The 25,680-nt window shown below is 51.1% G+C and overlaps 1 protein-coding gene across 1 annotated transcript in view; it reads left to right on the forward strand.

The window, feature by feature from the left end:
• KCNQ3 (potassium voltage-gated channel subfamily Q member 3) overlaps positions 1–25,680 on the forward strand; it is a 174,201-nt gene that overhangs the window by 114,892 nt on the left and 33,629 nt on the right. The window contains exons 2-4 of the mRNA XM_036337690.1: positions 20,326–20,416; positions 22,077–22,203; positions 23,348–23,520. Coding sequence (XP_036193583.1) covers positions 20,326–20,416; positions 22,077–22,203; positions 23,348–23,520 — 391 coding nt within the window. The remainder of the gene's footprint in view (positions 1–20,325; positions 20,417–22,076; positions 22,204–23,347; positions 23,521–25,680) is intronic.

Here is a 25,680-nt window from a genome sequence, read left to right on the forward strand (position 1 = left end):
GAGACCCTGCAGCTCCGGCTAGATCCTGGCTCCACGCGGGTCCTCAGGCCGTTAGCCTGTGCTCTGTAACTAGCGGTGTGCTGGTCAGTATTGCATAACTTCTCTCAAAGCAAAGCCCTGATGTGTAGCGTTTGCCACTTTCTGTGGTGTAAATACTCCCACCACATGCTCCGCACTGGCTACTTTTGTATTTGACTCGGCCCGTCCCTATTAGAATGCTGATGTTTTCCAAGTTCTTTTCACTGAGGCACAATAGTCCTCACTAGTGCTTCTGCCTACACAGTGCAGCTTTTCCTCTCGGGGCTCACATGGAGCAGGTGCTGCTGGGAATCCCACCCAGTCACTTCCTGAGTGGCAAACAGGACAACCTGGTGGGTCCATTCTGTTTCTATCTTTACCGTAAAGACCTGACTAATGCAGCCTCCTCCTGTAAGTTGTAAGCCCAGAGAGGGCAGGGACTGTGTCTGCTTTGTCTGTCTGTTAATGCCAGCATGATGCTTGGGACAGCAGACACTCAGTAACGAGAACTGACCCTTCCTTCCTTCCTTCCTTCCTTCCTTCCTTCCTTCCTTCCTTCCTTCCTTCCTTCCTTCCTTCCTCCCGTCCGTCATCCCAGTGAATTGAATTACTGTTATGTGGCGGATGCTGGGCAAAGCAGATTCTAATGGGCAGAATGGTATTGAAAGCTCAGAAAGGATCCAGATCCAGGTGTTTGAGTTGAGCACAGAATGGAGATGAGTTCATTTTCCAGACACTCACAAAAAAGAAATGTCCTGTTCCCTTTGAAGCAAGTAGCCACCCTAAATCTAATTCTAACACTTTTCACAGAGAGAGAGAGAGGCTGGATGAGAGAGCACGCTTTGGGTTTGGTTCTCCAGGGAGCAATGTGTTCTGTGACTGATGGGTTGGTGTGTCAGACTCCACGTAACTGAGACCAAACATCGGGAGCCAGCTCAGACTCGGGGGGGCGGGGGGGGGGGGGCGGGAGTGAGGAGAAATGTTCTTCAGAAGAGCGTTGCCTCACATTCACGGACATAGAGTCTCCACTGTGCCTCACGTTCAAGGGCACATAGATGCTTAGAGCCTCCACTGCCATCAGCTTGGGCCTGGGCTAGTCAATCCATAAAGTTAACTTTTAAAAAGCACTCATTCTATTTGTGTTTGTATGTGTGTGAATTTTAATTATGGGCTATCTACCACTTTCTGGAAGAATGCTGGAGTAAATTTTAAATCAATACGTTCAATCCATTTGGAAACAATATTATTCTGGAGCTGAGATTTGTTATCAGATTTTAATAGTTTATTCCTTTTTATGTTTACCAACACTTACTCCTACTTTAGGGACTCTTGTACGCCTACATGGAAACACAGGCTTTCTTTGGAGGTCTCTGTGATTAAAGGAGGGATTTCCCTCATCGTAAAATATTCTTGATATTTTTGAAAAGAATAATACTTTAGGGGGAAAGTTCATCTGCTCAGGGCCCAGAGTATGAATTTCCACAGCTTCTGCATTCGCTTGATCATGAAAATCCGCTGGCTTTTGCCCAGTTGGTGCCTCATACAAAGCTCTAAAGGTCCCCCCTCCAATCTGGGCAGGAAGTGGTGGCTGTGGTCACTGTCCCTTTTTTATCCCTAACTGTCCTCAGCGTGGGCTTAGGCCCTCGTGGCCAAGCTGTCCGTCTGGTCCGAGACAGGCTGCTAATGAAAACAAACCCCGAGTCTGCGCATCGCTCTGTGGTTCTCGTGGTTGGACTCGCAGGGAGCAGTTCTGGAGAAACACGCAGAGTATGCTGCTCTCAGCCAGTAGGACCTCATGCAGCGATCTCGGGGAAACAGCATTCGGGGGGGGTGGGGGGGGGAGTGGAAAGAAAGTGGTTGGCGATGCAGAGCCTGGTGCCATGGCAAGAGAACCAGAAACTCAAGGGAAATGTCGACAGGGTCTTGGGACGCATGCTTCTCCCGCAGTTGCCTTCCTGGGACCTCGGGTGAGGGCTTGGACCTCCCTGGGAGTCCTCTCCTCTCCTGTAAAACTGAGGAAACAGATTTGATTGGTTAGAGGTATTCTTACTTTTTTGGGCAACAAAATATTTTGTTATTTTTTTAAAAATATATTTTTATTGATTTCAGAGAAGAAGGGAGAGAGAGATAGAAACATCAATGATGAGAGAGAATCATTGATCGGCTGTCTCTTGCACGTCCCACACTAGGGATCGAGCCCGCAACCTGGGCGTGTGCCCTGGCCGGGAATCGAACCGTGACCTTGTTCATAGGTCAATGCTCAACCACTGGGCCATGCTGGCTGGGCTTTTATTTTCTTTTTAATTAAATTTTGGGGTGAACCACAATATCCACAGTAGATAAAAACTCCGTGCTCTGGTTAATGAGGATTTGGGACAAGGGGCTCGCTGCCTTCCCATTTCTTGAACCAGAGTGACATCATCAGACTTGCATTTAAACAGCTCACAGTGGCTATTTATGAAAACTGGATGTGAGGGCCTGGGCTGCAGGCTCGGAGACCATTTATTCACAGAGGCAGTTGCTGTGCGTGGGCTGAGAGGAGAGCAGGGAAATTGTGAGGCTCCAGGGAAAACAGCGCTATGGCCTAGACACAGAGAGGAGGCGGGGAGGCAGCCAGACCCCAGTGCAGACAGACAGCTGCCCACCTGGTCCAGTTAGGTCCCCAAGAAAAGAGGATGAACCGAGAACTGACCCTCACCGAGGGATGAGCTCTGGGAAACCCACTCACCCTGTGTAGGCAGGCACAGGGCAGAGCGTGCATAGAGCTGCTCACCCAACGTGACCTGAGACCTTGGCAGCCCCTGGCAGCATGCCAGGCCTCCCCCCAGACCCGCTGAATGGAGTCTATGCTTTGTGAGGTCCCCGTGACTGCTGTGCACGGTGCAGTTCCAGAAAACTGTCAGAGGAAACACGCTTCCAGAAAGATGAGTCTGCGCTCCATTCCCAGTTGTCCCATTTGCTGGCGTTGACCTTGGCCAATCACATTCCTCCTCTGGATTTTCTCACCCACAGGTGGAGGCCATAATACTCACCTCACAGAGGGTGTATGGGGTGGAGGAGCCTCAGGTAGAGGTTAGCACCAAGGTTACTTCTGAAGCAAAGGCCTATGTTTAAGAAAAGAAAGCTCAACAATAACACACACACAAACACCGTTCCTCTGTAGTCAAGAAAAGAGGCAAGGAAGTGAGCAGGGGCTTGTGCTTCTGGTACGAGTTTTGAATATTCTACCTTCTGCAGTAAGGGAAATTTCCTATTTTCTGAGGAGCAAGGGAACATTCTATTTTTAAATTGAGTGTTTCCAGGAAGATTTCACCATTTCATGGTACATGGGAAGGACATAGGTTATGAAGTGAAACAGACCAGACTTTGCCTGCTTAGTAGGTTATCAGCAATGGATGAATGAGTGAAGCCGTTTCATTTATTTCCTCTGCACACTGTCTGGACACTTTTCTAGGACTCTTCTCCCGTGGCGTGTTGGTAAATGTCTAACAACCAAATCTTAGCTATTGTAAATTGTCCTGCTATGAACATAGGGGTGCATATAACCTTTCTGATTGGTGTTTCTGGTTTCTTAGGGAGGGGGGTCAATTGCGGAAAAAGAAGACCTATGTAAAACTTTAGACAATAATAAAAAACAATGTCTAACAGCCAATTCTGAGCAGGGTCAGGGCAGAACCCCAGTTTGCCACAGTTCCTGATTTCTATCATATAAATAATCCCACCATAGTCAATTTCAAACTACCAGCATGACATCACGGAACACAGGGAAGAAATATGCACCGTTGTATTTCTACCACATTGACAGCCAAAGCCATACATCACCTCAAGGGCATAGAGAAGAGAGAGACGTAAAATAAGTAGATAGTGATGAGTTCTGAGCCTTTGTCACCTTCATTTTCAATGCAATTTATTGTAAGTTTGTATACTGTAGCTTTTGATACCAGCTGTATTTAACTGCGGCCTGAAAAATGCCTGAGGGTTTAGCAGTCAGCTGCCAGGAGTCCTGTGCACCGGCCCCAGCTCACCACGTTGAACTCCTGGAGTGACTGACAGCAGCTCACACTCTCTGTGCTTCCCTCTCTGTGCTGCGGGGCAGGACAGTGAGCTAATAAGGGCTTCCTTTGATGCAAATAACCGCATGACGGGCTGCGCTCTCTCCCTGCAAGAAGCTCCTCGATCACTCTGCTCGCACCTCGTGAGTGGAGTTTTCACTTTCTTGGATGTGTATTGCTAGCGGTTTGTGTATTTGTCCCTTCGCGGGGGTCTTTGCAAACAAAATTGTGAAACCAGATGTCAGCTGACGTTCCCTGTCCTTGGAAATCCAAGTGGAACTGGCTCTAGCCCTGTGGCACCACTGGTGGGAGCCAGCTTCCCTTTTCAGGGACAATCAGTGGGGCCGGGCTGCCTGTCACTACTTGAGCCAGTGAAGCAGAGACAGGGTTGAATCATACATGAGCGTTTATTCCAGTCCTGCCAGCAGTGTGGGAGCAGCAGGCCATCCACAAAAATCTGCTCTGCACCCCCATAAGCCAACTGCTTATATTGCATAGATCAGCAGTTCTCAACCTGTGGGTTGCGACCCCTTTGGCGGTTGAACGACCCTTTCACAGGGGTCGCCTAAGACCATCCTGCATATCAGATATTTACATTATGATTCATAACGGTAGCAACATTACAGTGATGAAGTAGCAACGAAAATAATTTTATGGTTGGGTCACAACATGAGGAACTGTATTTAAAGGGCCAAAAGGTTGAGAACCACTGGCATAGAAGGATGAAGATTACTTGGGAAGTAGGCAAAAGGGTGTGCCAAATGGGAAGTTAAGAGGTCTTCAGATTTGCAAAGGCCTGCAGGTGTGCAAAGGCTGGGGCTCTTCAAAGGCTGGTGGTATGAAAGGGCTGAATGTTTTCAAAGGGCTGGCGGCTGTTCATCTGTCCATGATAATAGGCAGCTCCCTGATGGGGAGGGGGGGCTGCATCTCCAGGTGAGCTCCCAGGTCCCACGCACAACTCCCAGCCAGGTTAGGATGTGCCTTCTTTAATCAGAATAAAACAATCACAGGTAGCGGAGCATGATTAGTATTTCTTGCAATTCTAGCTGGACCCCAATATTCTATTTCTGCCTGTCAGCTGGAGTGTGGTCATGTTTGCCTGGGGTCCTCTGGCTGAGCAGTCCGGCACAGACTGGATCCTGTGAAAGGGTCAGTGCTTCCCCACTGATGCCTGTGACATCCCAGACCTGGAACGCAGCCCTTTCTCCCCTCACGCCCTTCAGAATGACACACACGACAGTGGGGAACGGAGCAAACTTTCCTGAGCGCCAGGGCTATTGTTATTGCTGTCTTTGTTGTTGTCATCGTCTTATATTCCCACGTGGTTCAGCCCTCATCTCTGTTTAAAGCTTCCCATCTCCCCTTCTCCGGCCTCCAAGTCTGCAACTCTTCCATGAAATGTGGCTCCTCTCCGTGGATCATGAGTTTATTACAGAGAAATGTGCCTCTTTGTGCTTTTTGGCATATTCTCAGAATCATTCTGTTTACTGATAACTACGGACCCTTGTTCCCAAGTCTCCCCTTTGTCTTACATCAGGGTCCCCCAAATCCAGCTAAGGTACAGAGTATAAAACAAGGGACAATTTTAGTAAAGACCCATGGAGGGTAGCTTCAAGCTGATCCCACAGGGAGCTCTAGAATGTGAGCCTGGGAAGCTGGCCTTCACCCACCTCACCCCACCCATCAGTCATTGGCTAAGCCCCGCCCCCACAGATAAAGCCATTCTCATGGGCTACTTCCACCAAAGAATAGCAGGTAAAGCTCATTGGAGGCAGCAGCCCAGGGAGCTGTTCAAGAGCCTTGGCTAGAGCATGGGCAGTGTCTGCTACAATTTTTTCAGAGCAAAACAGAACTTCCCCAGGCTTTTGAAAACCTTTCTCTATTTTTCCTTAATCATCTTTACAAAGAGAAGAGAGTGGGATGGTGATTTATTTCCCTCTGCTAGGAACGATATCACAGCCCTTGGATATTGTGCTGCTGTTGTTTGTGGGAGGTAGAGGATAGCCATCCCCAACCGGCAGTCCAGATTTACAAGGTCGTATTTGGAACTGATCATATGTTCCCAAAACGCAGAGGTCGAAAGGACTTGGAGCCCCAGCCCATGCAGGGACTGATGAGGAGGGTCAGCAAGTCCCCTGCCACTCAGAACGACTGTTCCAAGAGCGCTGGCTGGGCCCAGCCACTGTCTCCAGATACAGCAGTCATCAAGAATGACATGTTCCACCCGGCCGGTGTGGCTCAGTGGTTGAGCGTCGACCTGTGAACAAGGAGGTCACAGTTTGATTCCTGGTCAGGGCACATGTCCAGGTTAAGGGCTCGATCCCCAGTAGGAGGCATGCAGGAGGTAGCCAATCAATGATTCTCTCTCATCACTGGTGTTTCTATCTCTCTCTCCCTCTCCCTTCCTCTCCAAAATCAATAAAAATATATTTAATTTTAAAAAAAGAAATAGGTGACAGGGAGGGGTCTCAATGCCAGGGAGCTGTGCATTTTTGGAATTGTTGCTGAGAGCTGCTACCCTGAGCGTTTATGAAGTAAAATGCTCTTGACCATCCTGGGCCACCTACACTTCTATCTCAAGGGCAGAACTGAGTCTGGAGTCCACTCTGTCCCTGGCACCGGGCTCAGTACAGAGTAACTAGTTGCTCTGTGAACATGTATTGAATGAAGGATGGAGTGAGTGCATGTAAAATCCAGGAGCCTTGAGATATGAGTGTGGATCTCGGGGAGACCAGGAAATTGCTGAGAACAATCAGCCATGATGTCTATTGTTTGTTCACTGCAGCTGGGCACCCAGATGTGTCTCCGCGGTGCCAGCCTTGGTGAGTGGCTCATGCTTTTCGCTTTAATCACTCTCCTTTGGGAAACGTGAAGCCACTAAATGTTTCCATTCTAGTGAGATTTCCAAAAGGAGAGAAAGAGAAAAATCTGATGGGGGGGGGGGGACAGTGTGAGACCCGAATATTACTTTGCATATGACTTTGCGTTTGGTCTGCCTTTGGCTCTCCAAAGAAACCTGGAACCACTGATAGGAAAGCGCTCATGGGATCAGGAAATAGAAGGTGTTTACACCTTCGGGTTTGGGTCTGAGAGGACCAGTTTTTCTATCCGAATGTGAAAAGTCTCCAGGGCACGGGAAGAAAAGTAAGTAATCCACCAATTACATGCTGGCATTTTCCCCACGGCCTGCAGCCTGAAGGCACTAAAAAGACCGGGCACCATGTGGGTGAGGGAGGTGAGTGCCTACTTGGGATGGTTTCAGACTTCCTCCTCTTTCTCCCAGAGCCTCTGTTCCTCACCTAGAGGTCCGGAAAGAAGGACCTTAGCCCTGTGGTGCCAGGCTGTATTTCCTGTTAAAAGATGGAGTATCTTGTCCTAGCTGGTTTGGCTCAGTGGATAGAGTGTCAGCCTGTGAACTAAAGGGTCCTGGGTTCGAATCTGGTCAAGGGCACATGCCCCGGTTGCGGACTCGATCCCTAGTGTGGTGTGTGCATGAGGCAGCCGCTCAATGATTCTTTCTCACCACTGATGTTTCTCTTTCTCCCTTTCCTTTCCTCTCTGAAATCTATAAAAATATATTTTAGAAAAAGATGGAGTATCTTGTGGAAAGCCATCCAGCTCACAAGAAAGAGAATTGGGATTCCAAGCCAGGTCGTTGTAAATAGGGGCGCCTGTCTGGGTGAGTCAGGCACAAAGGGGAGCGGTTAGCAGGGAGGATGCCTGCAGGGTTCCTGAATCCCAGCACCTGGCTTGCATCCCGCTGCTCGCCCAGGGGAGCTCCGGAAGCTTAGATCCAGGAAAACACAGGACTTCTGTTCCTGGGAAATGAAAGATGGGAAATGTGTAGAGCAAGCATGTCAAACTCAAAGGCTAACATGGGCCAAATAAAGGAGGCATGTAGCCCGTGGGCCGCGAGTTTGACATGCTCGGTGTAGAGATTCAAACTTGGGGCTCTAACAGCTTCAGTAGGAATGGAAGGGCTTAGGCTAAATAAACATGGACCCATATTTCAGTGCTGGGGCCCTGCTGGTGCTGGGGACGTAGGATCCGCCCAGCCCCTCCAACACACTCGGAGTCATGTCCTCACACCTTGTCTGTTAAAGGCTTTGTCCTAAAGGACCCAGCTGTAAGGCAGTTTTACCTACCTCTGTTTCATCCTCGCGAAATGCTTATGTGGCCCCATTTTAACATCTCTGAAATGAGGATGCGAAATACAATCAGTGACTGTAATAATTTAATTGGCAGTTTCACTTTCTTAGTAGTTTATACAGTGATGAGTCTTACAATGAATTGTGTCTGAGAGAAAATGAAATGTTATAGGATTTCTTGGTGGAGTTACCCAAAGATGATCTATGTTTGATGGATTCCAAGTGTATTGGAATAATGACAGCTGCTTCCAGTTATTGAGAATGTACAAATTCCCAAGCACTGGGTTTGATGGAGTAATACAAAATAACAGTCATATTAATCATAACAATGATTGCCGCAAGATTTAGTCATTCATTTATGTGTGCCGTGAGATGAAAAAGGTTGAAAATCGCTGGTTTAGATGGTCAAACCTGCACCTCTATTGCACACCTGTGGCTCTATAGGTTGGTGTGTGGATCAGATAGCGATGGGTAGAGATCAAGATACAGATAGAGGTTTCCGTGTGCTTATTTATGAGTACTGTTCTCTTACCTCATTTCAAGAACGTGGATGTTTTTTAAGAGATTTGATTTTTGCTCTATACCAGGGGTGGGGGACCTTTTTTCTGCTAAGGGCCACTTGGATATTTATAACATCACTAGAGGCCCAGTGCATGAAAATTCATGCACTCAGGGGGGTCCCTCAGCCTGGCCTGCACCCTCTCGCAGTCCGGGACCCCTTGGGGTATGTCTACCTGATGGCTTAGGCCCATTCCCCATGGACATCGGGCCTAAGTTGTCAGTCAGACATCCCTCTGGCAGCCCAGGAGCCCTTGGGGGATGCCCTACTGCGGCTTAGGCCTGCTGTCTATGGGGAGCGGGCCTAAGTCGCAGTTGGACATCCTTAATGCTGCCGAGGAGGAGGGAGAGGCTCCCGCCACTGCTACTCGCAGCCATCAACAGGGCTTGTGGCTGAGTGGAGCTCCCCCTGTGGGAGCACATTGACCACCAGGTGGCAGCTCCTGCATTGAGCATCTGCCCCTTGGTGGTCAGTGTGTGTCATAGTGACCGGTCATTCCTAATCATTCTGCCTTTAGGGTCAATTTGCATATCACCCTTTTTTTATATAGGATTCCCGGGTCATACAAAATTATCAGCTTAAAAAAATTAGCCTGCTATATTTGGTCAAACATTTAACTCACCCCAGACCACATGATTTCGAGGGCCTTATAGGGCCCGAGGGCTGGATGTTCCCCACCCCTGCTCTACACAGTTATCTCTCAGTATCTGTAGGAGATTGTTTTAGGGACCCTGTGGATCCCAAAACCCAGGGACACTCAAGTCCCTTATTTAACATGGTGTGATATCTGCATATAACCTACACACATCCTCCCGTCTACTTTAAGTCATCTCTAGAGTACTTATTATACCTAATATAGTGTAAATATTATGTAAACTAGAGGCCTGGTGCACGAAATTCACAGTACACGGCAATCAGGGCCAATCAGGGCCTTCTGTTTGCCCGCTGGGGCCTCCCTTCCCCGGCTGCCAGCTGCCAGCTGGAGCCTTTCTTCATTCTGAGCCACCTCCTGATGGTCAGCACATGTCATAGCAAGCGATCTGTCTCCCGGTCAAACTCCCACAGGGACAATTTGTATATTAGGCTTTTATATATATAGATAGTTGTAGTAGTATATTGTTCAGGGAATAAAGTCAAGAAAAAAGTGTGTACATATTCAGTACAGACACAGCCATCATAGACCAAACTACACAGGGCATGTTGGCAGCAACCTAACTTTTTTTTTCTCCAATATTTTCAATTCTTGGTTGGTTGGATGTGTGAATGGGGAACCTGAGATCCGGAGGGCGACTGTACTATTAAAGGCAAATATTTTCACACTCCCCAGTGAATATAAGATGAGAAAGAAAGGGGTAAGAAACTCGCACCTGATAAACGCCTGCTCTTCTCAGAACCCTAGGCAGTTTACATACTTGGTTCTCTTTGAGTCCAGTTGGTCATCCTGGTACAGCTGTAATTAACTCGTTATTAATAGCAGGAAAGGAGCCAATGGAAGGCCAGATATTATAGGCATGTCATGGAGCAGCTTTGCCTGGAAGCTACAGCTTTACGCTCCCCAGGGAGCCACCAGTCCATTCCCCGATCACTCGGGGAAGGGACCAGACAGGGAGGAGAATAGACTCACTCCCAGTAAAGTCAGGGTGACTCCTGGAAGGTATTTGTCTGTCAGTCATACCTGGGAACAGGTCATTGTCCAAAATGGGTGTGGCCACTGCAAGGGCATGACATTTGGAATATTTTGTCTCATAAGCAAATGAGTCCACTCTCTCTCTCGTGCTCTTGGTTGACTCCTGGCTTGTGGGGCTCTCACGCTCCTGCTCTCCTGCATTCACCCACATGGTTCATGGCCATGTGGACCCCACAAACACAGTGGACTAATGGACTGTAACCAGCCTGATGCTGAACTGGACCTGGTACAACGTGGAATGGAAACTCTGGACACTGGCTTTGCTCCTAGCTCTACTGAAGCCCCAGCTACACTTCTTCAATGACTGGACTAAGGGAAATAGGACTTTGGAATCCAAGGGATGTAATTCCATGCAAATAAAAATAACTCATCTTCCCATGAGAGTCTCAGAAAATTCCTTTTCTCGAGATAGCATAAGGACTCTACCCCCAGCACTCAGTGGGGACGGGGATCCCCCACCTACACAGATAAGAATCCCATGAGGTAGAGTTAGAGGACCCCTTTATTCCACAGGTAGGGGGAATCATCTACTTAAAGAGAATCTGCTGAAAATGGGAACCAAAGTTCATATCAACAGTGGAGAAAAGTATGAGTACTTTATCACCAAAGAAAAATGTGTTATTCAAATGTTTATCTCATAGGCGGCAAAATGTAGGTTATAATTGCAACAATGCTCTGCTTGTTAGAAGGGACAAAGACTGAATCAAGGGCTAATTTGGGGATATATTTTCTACGCCGAAATTACATGATAACACAAGAGAACCTCACATTTCATTTTCTCAACATTCAGAAGGAGGATTGTCTGATACTTTTAATCCTTTGAAACATCAATTGATTTGTCTTTTGTTGTTCCAGGAGGATTGTCCCTTGTTAATGGCTTTGGTGTGTTTAGCACAGCTATCCATCCTCATATCCATCAACTTTATGAAACCCTGAATCTATTGTAACTCTGCCTTTTGACTTTGCAAATGATTCATATTGTACTATTAGGTGCTGTGCCCGATGAGGGAGGCAGAGACTGGCCTGCAAAACCAGGCACAGCGAGGACAGAGGCTGCTGTGAAATTGTCAAGGATGTTTGCGCGGAGACGTCTTCAGAGGAGTGGTTTTTGGTTATAAGGACTTTTGCTGCGCTGTGCAATCTCTTAGCAGCAAAGACTGGGGTAACAACTAAGAGAATGAAAGTCCTTTGAATTGTCCTGTGTTATCGATGAGAAATGGAGGTTCAGAAAAATAAACCTACCTGAAGTCATCTGGTTTTCAGGTGGTGAGCCCCAATTCGGATCCTGGCTAACTAGTGTTAGTTATCTGTTACTGCACACCAACTACCACAAAACTTAGTGGCTTAATACAGCACACATTCGTTATCTCAGTTTCTGGGCATCTGGAATCCCAGCATGGCTTACCTGGGCCTCGTGTTCAGGTAGCTCACAGAGGCTACAATGAAGGTGTCCGCCAGGGCTGGGGGCTCATCTGAAGGCCCGACTGGGGAAGGATTCTCTTCCAAGCCCCCTTTTGTGGTTGTGGGGAGAATTTGGTTCCTTGGGGCTGTAGGACTAAGAGTCTTCGTTCCTTGCTGGCTGTTGGATGAAAGCCACGTTTAGTCCCATACCATGTGGGCCTCTCCAACATGGCAGCTTGCTTCATCAAAGCCAGCAAGAGAGTCCACCAGCAAGATGGCAGTCACAGTCTTTTGTAACCTAATCGCAGGATGACATCCCTCTTTGACTTCTTTCTATTGGTTAGAAACTCATCACAGGTCCCAGCCACCTTTCCTCAGGGGGGATTAACTACACGTGTGAATGGTGGGGGGGTCCCTGGAGATCATCTTAAGCCTTGGTACAATTAGACCCCCAAGCCTTTCCTTTTTTCCTTTGTGGTACTGTTATGAGAAGAACACGGCAGATGCCTGCAACATGAAGAAGATGCTCAAAACACAACCTCCCATCACTTTATAGCACCTACTCTCTTAGGACGCAGTTTTGACATGTTGAACAAAAATGCTATGTTGGTAACCAGGCTTTGCAGATAGGGCGCTCCCTAGCGCAGTCCTGACATGTGGAAGCACGCTGCCCAGGATGAGTTGGATGCCATTCTCAGAGAGCGAGTTGGGAACCAGACTGATATCAACATCTCAGGATGGTCAGAGAGATGGCTTGTTCTGGAGGAAAAAGGAAACATCCAGAGATGGCCTATTTCTCCCCACGTGTTTGGCCCAGATCCCAGTGTGCCTGCCAGTCAGCCTGGCCCAGGTGTCGTGCTGGAGTAGGAAGATGGACCTACTGGCTTCTGTCTCCAGCCCTCAGGGAGAAGAGAATGTGACCTGCCAGAGCTTCGATAGCCTCCCCTCTATCTGGAAGTGTCCGATCAAGACAGGGGTGCTGGGGCGGGAGGCGGCGGGTGTTGGCTGCAGTGTTAATGGGACTTGTGTATTTTAGCTGAGGCTCTTGCTAGTGTGGAGGAGGTCAGAGGCCTGGAACAGAGTAATGGGTCTGGAGAGGCTGGTAACCCTGGCAGAGGCCTTCACCTTTCCCACACTGCCCAGACATAACGGTGGTCTTCTTTCGGAGGCTGGATGGATCCGAGGACAGTGACAAGCAGCCCTGCAGAAGTAGCCAAATGGTGTAGCTGGTGCAGTGCATCATGGGACTCAGCATCCAGCTAGGGCCTCATCCAGTTCTTAGTTGATCTGCCCATTCTGAATAAGGAACCCACGTCTGATGGAATGGCAACACGTTCCTTCAACCACGTGGGACTCAGTCATCGGCCTGACCCACTGGAGCTAAAATTCACTCCTGCAGTTGCTAGCAGGTCATCGCTAGCAGATACTGACCTGTGAGCTACACCAGGCCGGCGGTAGAGTCTAAGCATTGCCCGTCTCGTTTACTTCTCACCACAGCCCTGAATTAGGAGCCACTGTCATTCCCCTTTACAGGTGAGGAAACAGGCCCCAGTGGTGAGTGACAACTGAGAAGGAAACTCCAGCCTGTTGGTCTTGGAAAGCTCTTTCGGGCCTTCTCACCGGCCCCGGAAGCCTGAACCCGCAGGAAGTGCCCCGGTGGCCTTTGGGATCGTGTAACTCAGTCCCCTCATGTCACAGACAGACACTGAGGCCTGGGAAGAGGTAGATGTAAGCTGTGAGCTGTCAGCTTCGTCAGCCAGTCCCTTGGGCTGTGCACTGTGATTCCCAGAAGCCCTCAGGCTGACTCAGGGAATAAGGAGATCCCTGGCACACAGTGGGTGCTTTACCTCTGGGGCATTTCGGATGGGGAGCCATAGCTTTTGTCTCCTGCTTGAGACCAAAGACCAGCGGTGGTGCCTGAGAATCAGGACAGTGGGCTAAGGATGACGTCAGCAACACCTGCTCTGTTAGGGGGTTCAGCCTGCCTTCGCCTGGCTAGGGAGAGATTGCACACATCCCCATTCAAACAGGTTTGGCAGCTCTGTTTCTGGTCTCAGCCCCCAGACCTTCCACTTGAGACACCAAGAGCAGCTACAGAGCAGCTTCCTGTGTTGGTTTCCTCCCACCCTGTCTCCCCCGTCCCCCACCCCACCCCGGCCTGGGTGGGCAAGGGCAGAGGAGTAGGCTGGAAGCATGTAGGAGACTGACAGTGGCTGCTGTAAGGGCATGTCTGAGACCCTTGACCCTGACTGGCTCATTTGCAAAGACAGAGAACCCTGCAGACAGAGGCAGCTGTTGGCTCTGCCCGGGACTCCACCCACAAGCCCCTGCTCACTCCTGCAGGTCCTGGGGGGGTAGGAGGGGGTGGGGGGGAGGAAGGACTGGGCAAGGAGTGAGGGGAGAGGAAGGGGGAGAGAGAAGAGAGGAAGGGAGAGGAGTGGAAAAGAAGTTAGGGGAGTGCACATAAAAGTGGGGTGAACCACAGAGAAGGAAACCGCCATGTCAGAGGAGAAGCATCCTTGGGGAGCACGGAGAGGAGAGAGTCAGGACAGGAGAAAGGAGGACTGTCCAGCCACGCAAACCTGGCTTCCACCCCGGCATCAAGTTCAATGTAAAGAGTAATTTGAAATCTGCAAGAGGCCAAAAAGCGTTTCCTCTTCTCAGGTGCAGGAACTTCCTGCATGCGTTTTGCTTTATAAATAAATTACTGTTTTCAAATCTCAGAAAGCGACTCCCTGAGGTGGCTGGTGCTTTTCCTTCTTGATGGGCAAGGAAATGCGAAGCTTGGCCTGGGGCCTGGCGTTTGCTGCCCCCCGCTGGTCAAAGCCCGGCTCTGCTCCCTCCCTCCGAAGGGAACAGGCTGAACCTGCGCTTTGGTGATTGGTTAAGGCTGAATTGTTGCCTCTGCTGGCTCTGTGGTCCCAGACTATTAGCGGGGAAGGGATTGAGGTCCCCAGGCCCGACCACTGCCCTAAGCTTTAGACTTGAGCTTCGGTCAGCCTGCTGGCTCTTTCCGCAGGTCCACGGCGTGGTCCATCTTTCAGTCCTGCCGGCTCTGTGCGCATGCTCCTATGTCAGTGACCAGCACTTGTCCACCCGGTCACCCACCCCCGAGACCTCACAGCTGCTCCTCTTGCTCAGCCTCTGTGCCCCGTTCGTCACAGATCTTGCCAAGACCTCCGAGACCCTCGTTCACTCTCATGGGACCCTTGTCATCTCGCCAGTCAGCCCTCACCCTCTCTCATCCACCTATGTCAGCAGCTTCCCGGAGCTGTCCTGTCCGGGGCAGACTTCGTCAATATAGATCAGGAATGGGAAATGTTTCTTCTGGCCAAGGCCATTTGGATGTTTACAATGTCATTCGCAGGCCATGCAAAATTATCAACCTAAAAACTAGCCTGCTGGCCCGGCTGGTGTGGCTCAGTGGTTGAGCGTCCACCTATGAACCAGGAGGTCATGGTTTGATTCCCAGTCAGGGCATATGCCCAGGTTGCGGGCTTGATCCCCAGTGTGGGACGTGCAGGAGGCAGCCAATCAATGGTTCCCTCTCATCATTGATGTTTCTATCTCACTCTCCTCTCCCTTCCTCTGTGAAATCAACAAAAATACGTTTTTTAAAAATTAGCCGGCTGTATTTGGTCAAACATTTCATGAACTCACCCCTAATGCCTTACCAGACCAAATGATTTCTTGGGCCTTACACGGCCCGCAGGTCCGATGTTTCCAATAACACAGACAGTGATGTGAAGATAAGATACAGAGGCAGATGATATGGGTGTGGACGTGGAGCTATGTATATTTAAAGATCTTCTGCTGAATCAAGTCCATACCCTTCCCTTGGCCTACAGAGCCCTTCCCATCCCCTCTGCCTTGTCTCTCCAGAACCACCGTATGTCCTTTGCCTTTGATTCCAACAGCAGGGCAGTTGCTCATCTCTGAAGTCATTTCTATCCATTCTCCAAACACTCACGGGTTCGTAATAAGTGCCAGACTCTGAGACAGTCACTGGGGTTCAGGGAGAAACCAGACAGTGTCCGCCCTCAGGGAGTGGAGTCTCAGAGACCAAACACACAGGCGCAGCCCAGACACAAGTTGATGAATGGGCGGGGGGGAGGGGGGGAGTTACCCTGCTCTGTAGACACTGGATGCATGTGGCACAGATTCCCATTCCACACTGTTAGTTTTCTATGGCTGCATAACAGCTAGCAGCTTATAAGCAACATGCATTATTGTCTCGCGGTTTCCGTAGGCTGGGAGTCTGGGCACAGCTTCACCGAGTCCTGGGCTTGGGGTCTCACAGAGCAGTTTGGGGCTGGGTGACGTTCCTTTGTACAGCTTGGGGGTTCTCCAAGCTCACCCGGTCGTGGGGCTCTCATGCTGGCTGTCAGCTGGGGGCTTCTCTAGGGTCCTAGAAGCCACCACCGTTTCTTGCCTTGTCGCTCTCCAGCCCCTTCACAGCATAGCTCACGCCAAGGCCAGCAGGAAACTCGCTCGCTCCATCCTGCTAAGATCGAGTCTTACATAAAGGAACATCGTCACAGGCGCGTCTATCTCATTGCCTTTGCTGCATACCAAAACCTAATTGAGGGAGTGACATCCCATCATCTTTGCCTTGGTCTGTTGTTAGAAGCAAGTCAAAAGTGCTGCCTGCACCCACGGAGGGGGCGGATGCCAGGGCGTGACTCACTGGGAGCAGCCTTGGGGCAGGCCCACCGCACACGCCTCGTGGGATCTCCCCAAGGTTTACACACACTCTGGATACGGAGCGTAGGTAGGATCTCTCTGAATGAGGTCAGCTGTGGGACGCTGAGCGCTTCTCTCTCCCCAGCCACGGGCTGCAGCTCCATGTCCAATGCCAACTCAAGACAAAGCCACTCCCACAGGCTGTGGTTGATGGGTTGCGTTGCAGGGCCACAAGCTGCCGGGGTCCAACCCCAGCAGGTCCAGGGGTCCCCAAAGGTGTGGATGGAGTCGGCGAAGAAGGAAGGGCACGGAGACAGTGTTCAGTTGATCAGCAGCCTAGCCAGGATCTCCAGCCAGGATCTCCAGCCAGGATCTGGTCTGGATCTCCAGCGAAGTTCTGCTTAGGATCTCCAGCTAGGTCTGTGTCCATGTTGTCTTGCTAGGATTTCCAGGTTCTCCAGCCAGGTTCTGTAGCCATGTTCCCTTGCTAGGTTCTCCAGCCAGGTTCTGTCCAGGTTCTCCAGCCAGGTTCAGCCACCAGGTTCTAGTCAGGTTCTCTTGCCAATTTCTGTAGTCAGGTTCAGTCCAGGATCTTTTGCCATGTTCTCTCGCTAGGTTCTGTCTCTAGGTTCTGAGGCCAGTTTCTGTCCAGGAACTTTTGCCATGTTCTCTCCAGCGAAGTTCTTCTGTCTCTAGAGAACGTTCTGTGTAGGTTCTGTGCCTAGGTTCTGTCTCTCCTGGTTCCGTATTCTAAGTTCTGTGTCTTGCTGTCTTACTACATCTGTATTTATACCAGTTGATTCAATCCTACCAATCTCTATTACAAAGGTTAGGGCGTTTCTTATCTCCATTCCAGGGGGTAAAGATTATGTAGCTTAAGCATGATTGTTCGTAGTTTAAGTGATTAATTACCCACCTGGCACTTAGTTAAGAGGTTTTATTCCCTCCCTAACTTCAGGGGAAAATCCCTACCTGGGGAAACAACCTTTCTCAGAGACCTTGGTTAAAACACATAGTGCCAAGAAGGTGAGCAAACATATTAAGAACAGTATGCCATATATGCCAGGTCCCTTGAAACAGCAAGCATGGACCGGCTCCCGGCAAATTCCCCCTTTTTTATTTTTTAAAAGCGGGCATTAAAAAGAAAACCCCGAAATGCTCTCTTGTATCCATTTTAAGAGTAGGATTGGTGCTTTCCGCTATTACCTGAGTCCTGATCTATCACCCCAGGGAGAGCTTGCCAATCCTGCACTTTCCCAGGGTGGAAAGGCTGCAGTGGGGTTAAGGATAAGGCTCCTTGGGCCTACTTTCTCCCATGCCTTTACATTTACCTTTCCTTCCTCAGAAAAGCATGGACATACTTCTTGTATAAAACGTTCTGTCTGACTGGGAGTAACCTTAATTCCTCTGCTAGCAAGCATATGTGTTAAACGATCAATACAGAGTCTTATTTCTTTAGACTCAGTATGGCACATCTTCTTAATCTAAAGATCAATACAGAGTCTTCTTTCTTTGGACTCAGTATGGCACATCTTCTCAATCTAAGAATCAATACAGAGTCTTCTTTCTTTGGACTCAGTATGGCACATCTTCTCAATCTAAGTTCTGTACTATCCACCTTCTTACCCTACTTATCCTCTATAGGGGGGTCTGAAGTACCCTGGTGGAGTCCTATCCGTCCCGAATGTGGGGGTTCTCAATGGGGGGGGGCTTACCTAGGGGAATCCTGTTCCAGGGGTTCCCAAAGGTGTGGATGGAGTCGGTGAAGACTATTCACCCTCTTCCTACGGTGGAGTCCTATCCATCCCGAGAGTGGGGCTTATCTAGGGGTCCCTGTTCGGGCGCCATATGCCGGGGTCCAACCCCAGCAGGTCCAGGGGTCCCCAAAGGTGTGGATGGAGTCGGCGAAGAAGGAAGGGCACGGAGACAGTGTTCAGTTGATCAGCAGCCTAGCCAGGATCTCCAGCCAGGATCTCCAGCCAGGATCTGGTCTGGATCTCCAGCGAAGTTCTGCTTAGGATCTCCAGCTAGGTCTGTGTCCATGTTGTCTTGCTAGGATTTCCAGGTTCTCCAGCCAGGTTCTGTAGCCATGTTCCCTTGCTAGGTTCTCCAGCCAGGTTCTGTCCAGGTTCTCCAGCCAGGTTCAGCCACCAGGTTCTAGTCAGGTTCTCTTGCCAATTTCTGTAGTCAGGTTCAGTCCAGGATCTTTTGCCATGTTCTCTCGCTAGGTTCTGTCTCTAGGTTCTGAGGCCAGTTTCTGTCCAGGAACTTTTGCCATGTTCTCTCCAGCGAAGTTCTTCTGTCTCTAGAGAACGTTCTGTGTAGGTTCTGTGCCTAGGTTCTGTCTCTCCTGGTTCCGTATTCTAAGTTCTGTGTCTTGCTGTCTTACTACATCTGTATTTATACCAGTTGATTCAATCCTACCAATCTCTATTACAAAGGTTAGGGCGTTTCTTATCTCCATTCCAGGGGGTAAAGATTATGTAGCTTAAGCATGATTGTTCGTAGTTTAAGTGATTAATTACCCACCTGGCACTTAGTTAAGAGGTTTTATTCCCTCCCTAACTTCAGGGGAAAATCCCTACCTGGGGAAACAACCTTTCTCAGAGACCTTGGTTAAAACACATAGTGCCAAGAAGGTGAGCAAACATATTAAGAACAGTATGCCATATATGCCAGGTCCCTTGAAACAGCAAGCATGGACCGGCTCCCGGCAACAAGCCTAACATTTTAGATGTTCTTGTTCTTCAAAACCCTTCAGCACGCGGTGAGGTGTGTCCACTCTTTCATCATTCCCGGCCCTGAAGACCAACTCCCGCCTCCAGTTTCTTTTTTTTTTTAAGCAAATTTTATTAATTTGAGAGAGAAACATTGATTTGTTGTTCCACTTATTTATACAGTCATTGGTTGCTCCTTGTGTGTGCCCTGTACAGGTATCGAACCTGCAACCTTGGCGTATCGGGACAACACTCTAACCCACTGAGCTACCCGGCCAGGGCCCTCCTCCAGTTCCTTCATTTGTGTTGCTGAGGAGGTTAGCAGTCTGTGTCCTTAGGGTTGCAACTTCCACCTTGTCTGGCTCCGTACACGGTTTCACTAGACGAAAGGGGACCCACCCAAGAGGGACTCTGGGGCCAGGTGTTGGGATGGCGTCCTGCCTCACGCAGTGTGGTGGCTGCTGTTCTGCAGGAAGAACGCTCGGCAATCTCACAAACGATTCTGAAGATCCTCAGTGGAAAGAGGTTATTTCCTTGAGCACCTACTGGCTGTAAAAGGCCAAACAAACAAAAAGGAAACTTACTAAGACGTGGTGATCGAGGCCTTTGCGGGATGGACCACGTTTGGAAGGCGTTTGTGTTTTCCTTACCCTGAGAACTTTTTCACATATTTTAACATCATAGTCCTGTACGAGCAGGACTTGTCATTCGTGCATTCACATTCCTGATGGTTTACTAAAGCGTGTGAAGACCTTTGGCCTTCGGGGGCTCTGCAGCCCCCAGGGTTGGGGCCAGGTGATCTAGTGCGAGTTCCAGCTAACTAACCGAAGCCGCTAACGAGCTGGTAAAGCAGAAATATGCACAGCCTTGCCTTCTTTAACTGGAATATTAACCTTACCCGCCTTACAGTTTGTTACGAGGTTAAACGGAACATCACGACGCATGCCCGAGCCCGATGGAGGTTGCGGCGTCCATCCCACTGTCTGTCACCTTTCCCCGCCCAGCCTCGGAGCAGCCGGGCCTCGGCGCTGCCTCAGACTCCGTCTTCTTTCCCTCCCAGGTTCCTGATCGTCCTGGGCTGCTTGATCCTGGCCGTGCTGACCACGTTCAAGGAGTACGAGACTGTCTCGGGGGACTGGCTTCTGCTGCTGGTGAGATCGCCGACCCACCGCAGCGCTGCGTTTCTGGTTGGACTTTCACGGCCAAGGCCAGGAGGCTGCCCTTGGGTGCAGTTGTGCCCAGTTGGTTTGGGCTTCCTGGGGTCTCTGGCCAAGCCCAGGCCCATGAGAAAGCAGTGCCCGGATCACACGGTCAGGCCTGCCAGGGCCACGGGTGGATTGGGGAGTGCCATTTGTTATTCTAGATCAGATATAACCAATACACCATTACATTCTAAGCTACAGTTCCCAGTCCCCTGAAAGTTAGCACAGAGGCATAGTCCATTCCGGACCCTGCCTCTGCTTTCCTTCCTCAAGCCTGAGGATCTCTAACTCTGCTCAAGGCCAAGTACTAAACCCCGTTCCCGCATAAGCTTACCTCCCCCACGGCCTCTGCCTGTTTTCCTTTTGGTTCCCCATCAGGGTGTGGTACAGAGAGGGGCCTAGCGTTCTTCGGCACGTTGCCTAATGGCCCTGACTCGGATTCCTCACGTCCTGGCCTGAAATACGTGCAAATAGCAGGTGGGCAGCCATGCCGACGGGCTGGGAGCAGCCTCCTCTGCTCCGGGCAGAGGCCCCAGGAGGGCCCTGGCCCTAGGGGTGACCACACCCTTGCTGGATGCAGACTCAGCCCACCTCTTCCGGGAGCGGGTGCCAGTCCCCCAATTAGGGTTCACAAAAGAGCAGAAGCTTTGGCTGGCACTCACTTGCCATCCTTGGCTCCGAGGCCATAGATTCCTTCTGAGAACAGGTGTTTACGATCCACGCACCCCGAGCTGAGACCTGAGCGGGTGGATCCTGGGCGACCGGCTCATTCCAGGGACTAGGTTTCTGGGGTCACCATGGAGCAGCCGCTCCCCAGGGCCCCCGGAGACCACCAAAGAGAGAGGGAGGCAAAGCTGTCCTATCTGATCAAAGGGAGGTGCAGGAGGGACGGGGCCCACCCAGTGACCCAGGAGGTGGCATGGGCTTACGGCATGGGCTCCATGCCAGGTTCCGAGCCTGGGCTGCTTTCTTTGCCACTGCGTAGCCTTGAGAAATATGCCTCCCTGTTCCTTGCCTTGGTTTTTCAAAGTGTAAAATGAAGATAATATTACGGAACCCTGTCTGGCTGGTGCCTGGCCCAGGAGCCAGGCCCAGTGACACTGGCACAGTTAGCAAAACCAGGGCCCTCTCTTTTCAACACAGCTGAACTTATTAGGGCCATTGAACACATTAGAGGGATTAAAAAAACAATCCTTTGGAGCAGAAATATAGAAAAAGGCCCGGCATGCATGGCTCAGTGGTTGAGCTTCGACCTATGAACCAAGAGGTCGCTAGTTCGATTTCCAGTCAGGGCATATGCCCGGGTTGCAGCCTCAATCCCCAGTAGGGGGCGTGTAGGAGGCAGTTGGTAATGTTTCTCTTTTTCCCTCTCCCTTTCTCTCTGAGATCAATGAAAATATTTTTAAAAAAGAAAAAACAACAAGTAATCACTTTGCAAGCCTGAGTGTTTTGGACCCTGAGCCCAAGGGAATGAAGGCAGGAGCTGTCCAGTGGAGGGGAGGACCCGTTCTCTCCCCTCCACCACAGAGCAGCGACCGCTGCAGCCACCGCGGGTTCCCAAGGCCTGGGCCCTGGTCAATCCAATGCTCTGCTTATTTCTTCAACACAGGAAACGTTTGCGATTTTCGTCTTTGGAGCCGAGTTTGCTCTGAGGATCTGGGCTGCTGGTTGCTGCTGCCGCTACAAAGGCTGGCGGGGGCGGCTGAAGTTTGCCAGGAAGCCCCTGTGCATGTTGGGTAAGCCCACCCCTGAGCCACCCGGCCAAGTCCCCTTCCCATACTCTTCTCCTGGGGATGCCTGGGCTCTGCTGAGGCCAGCCCAGCCTTCCCCCCCGCCCCCACCTCCATAAGCTCCTCTGGCTGCTGAATCCCCCTCTGTGTCCCCTCCTCATGATTCCACAGAGCAGTGATTCTTCCTGGGCGTGCAGGAAGGAGCCAGCCCCCTGCAAGCTGTTGAGCATCTTGGCCCCTAGATCGTAGCACCCAGTCATCCCTGCATATCTGGACTGATGGGGGTGGGGTGGGAGGAGAGACACCACTGCAGGCTGAGAATTGTTTCTATCAGACCCTGTTGTGCCCATTTTCCAGAGGTGGGGACTGAGGCTCACAGAGCTGAGCCATGTTCCAGTCACACAGTATATTCCTAACATCCAGGTCTGGATGAACCTAGCACCTATGCCCCCGCCCCCCACCACCACCATGTTGCTCTGTCTTGACCCAAGAGTGGCTCTGAGGAGGTGTCCCTGGGCCCTTCATTCGGGTGCAGGCATTCTGATAGCAGAGAAGGTGGGAGCTGTCATTCTCCCCTCCTGGTGCAGCATAGACCCATATGTCCCATCTGAACATCCTACTAAAATCATAGCATAACAAGACAAAGTCTGCCCACAGTGATGGCTAGGGAACATAGAACATAGAATCCCAGGGCTGGTTAAAGTGTCAGGATTATAGAACGTCGGCGCTGAAGGGCCAGCCAAAGGCCTTTGGTCCACATGCCCTCCTGTCTAATGTTTCAGTCCCCTTCTCAGCAGCCTTCAGCTGGTCACGCAGACTGCTTGCATACTTCCAGTCATGGGACGCTCACTACCTATCAAGGAGTTAATTCATCTTAACTCCTCTGACTCCAGATATTTTGAGTTCAGCCATTCTGTTCCCTCCTCTTCATTCCAGTAGATTCTCCTTTTGTCAGGAAAATGTGGCTTCAAATACACCTCATGTCCCACGTTCTGTCCCAGGAGACTGATTCCACTTCCCACGTGTGGTTGATGCACAATTTCACAGGCAGGGCTTGGCACGCGCCTGTGCCGGCAGACAGGGCCTGTGGTGGCTTCATTGTAGCCCGGACAGCTCTGGTCACGGGCCCTTTGTCTGTGCTCTCTCCCAGACATCTTCGTGCTGATTGCCTCTGTGCCCGTGGTCGCCGTGGGCAACCAGGGCAATGTCCTGGCCACGTCGCTGCGGAGCCTGCGCTTCCTGCAGATCCTGCGCATGCTGCGGATGGACCGCAGGGGCGGCACCTGGAAGCTCCTGGGCTCGGCCATCTGTGCCCACAGCAAAGTAGGTGCCACGGAGAGGCCACGAGGCCACGTGGCTCCCACCCGAGAGCAGGGTGCCCTCCAGCAGGGTGTCCCCAGAGGGTATTCTGCCACCACTGGTGATGACAAGAGGGGGGGCGAGGGAGGGCAGAAGCCGGTGGGCCACGGGGAACTGAAGCAGGTAGACCTGGGCCCGGCTCAGCTCCACCAGATACAAACGACCTGTCATTCAACCCTGTTTGACTGCAGTTTCCTCATTTCTCAGGCAGGGCTCCTCAGGCCTCTGCCTCTGGGCTGTGGAGAGGGAGACCTGAGCTAAGGCAAGGTAGCGTCGGGGGAGGAGAAGGCTCCAGCGTCACGCAGATTGGTTGGCACTGCTGTCACCTTGGGTGCCAAGCACCCAGCACACGCCCAGCATGTGGAAGAGGTTCAGCTGCTATTGGTCGGTGCCGAGCCCGGATCCGCTCAGCCGGGAGTCGGGCATGATTGTTTCGCATCACATGGACAGGGAAGCAGATGCGGAAGGAGGAAGTAGCTGCCCAAGGTCATGCCCTGGGACGCACACCGGGCAGCCTGGCTCCAGCCCAGGTTCAGTGGTTTGCTGCTGGGTGTGGTGGAGCTCACCTCTCGGAGCGAGACCCGCAGCTCGGACCACGGGCTTAGTCTGATCCCCTCCCAGAGTGCCCTGTACCTGAGCAGGGGTGGAAACTGAGGCAGGCAGAGCCTGTGCCTGGAGCCGAGGTGCTCCATTAGTCCAAACCTTAGCTGTTCCCTGGAAAGTACAAGAGAATCGTGTGCCTCGCTCAGGCAGGGAAGCCCTTCGGAGGCCCCGGGCAGGAGAAAGCAGAGCCAGGACCCCGCGGAGGGAGGTGTCCAGGGGAACCAGGTGACGAGGGCTCCAGGCCCATGTCCCACAGAGTTAGACTCCGTAGGGCCAGGAGAGGCCAGGCTCTGCTCCCAGAACCAAGGAGCCTGGGAGTGTTGGCACCTTCTCGCGCACACAGCTCTGATGTGGCCAGAGGGCCCCATCGCTCCTAAAAGTGAGCCTTGAGTCACCGAGCTGAGGGAAGAGGGGCCTGGAGCACCCTGCAGAATGGCCCTCCGCCCCTCACTCCCCACATTGGCTAGACCCCACCCCTCAGCCACCACCGACCGCAGGGGCTCACGCAGGAGCCCACGGGGCAGGTGCAGGAGCCACGGCGCCGGGGGCAGCCACAGGCTCTGCCTCGGAGCTGCTGGTGAAAACCGCGTCCAGGCAGGATTACCCTGAATAGCCTTTTAAATGGCCGCAAAGCACAGGACTGGGACACATTTTTGCTCCTCGCCCATAACCATTATACCGCCTCTTAATAGCCTGCAGCTAGTTTTTCTGGGCATAGGATGTGTGTTTGGTTAAGCATCAGATGAAACTTCTGACTCACATCTGGGCTCAGAGCGTATGAAAACACGTAGGAACGCTGGAACTGCCCACAGCGAGGCCGGAGGCTGGTGCTCACACAGGAGCCCAGGGATGGAGGGCCAGTTCCTGCTTCTCCACTCGAGCCCCCTGCAGGGCAGACCCTGGAGAGGGGAGCGGCTAGCTGGATTGCGTGCACCGTCTAAAACAGTGGTTCCCAAACTTATTTGGCCTACCGCCCCCTTTTCAGAAAAAATATTACTCAGCACCCCCTGGAAATTAATTTTTTTTAAATTTTAATAGCAATTAAACAGAAAGATATATGCCCCCAAATGCGCTTGTGGCCATCACCCCCCACCCCTGGAACGCTGCAGCGTCCACCAGGGGGTGGTAGCGCCCACTTTGGGAATCACTGGTCTAAAAGAACCTCTCTCTCTGTGGCGTGAGCTCACACGTGTGCACTGTGCATAATGAAGTGTTAGACATTCAGACAAGTCTGCTTGGAAAATAGCAAAGGCAGCCCCAGCCGCTTTGGCTCAGTGGATGGAGTGTCAGCCCGCAGACCAAAGGGTCTCAGTTTCAATTCCGGTCAAGGGCACGTACCTGGGTTGTAGGTTCCCGACTGGCCCAGGCCCTGGTCAGGGTTCGTGCTGGAGGCAACCAATCGATGTGTTTCTCTCACATCAGTGTTTCTGTCTTTCCCTCTCTCTTCCACTCTCCCTAAAAAATTAATGGAAAAACATCCTCCGGTGAGGATTAACAAAGAAAGAAAATAGCCAAGACATA

The sequence above is a fragment of the Myotis myotis genome, unplaced genomic scaffold (genome assembly GCF_014108235.1).
Source record: "Myotis myotis isolate mMyoMyo1 unplaced genomic scaffold, mMyoMyo1.p scaffold_m19_p_16, whole genome shotgun sequence".
In the NCBI taxonomy this organism is placed as follows: Eukaryota; Metazoa; Chordata; class Mammalia; order Chiroptera; family Vespertilionidae; genus Myotis; species Myotis myotis.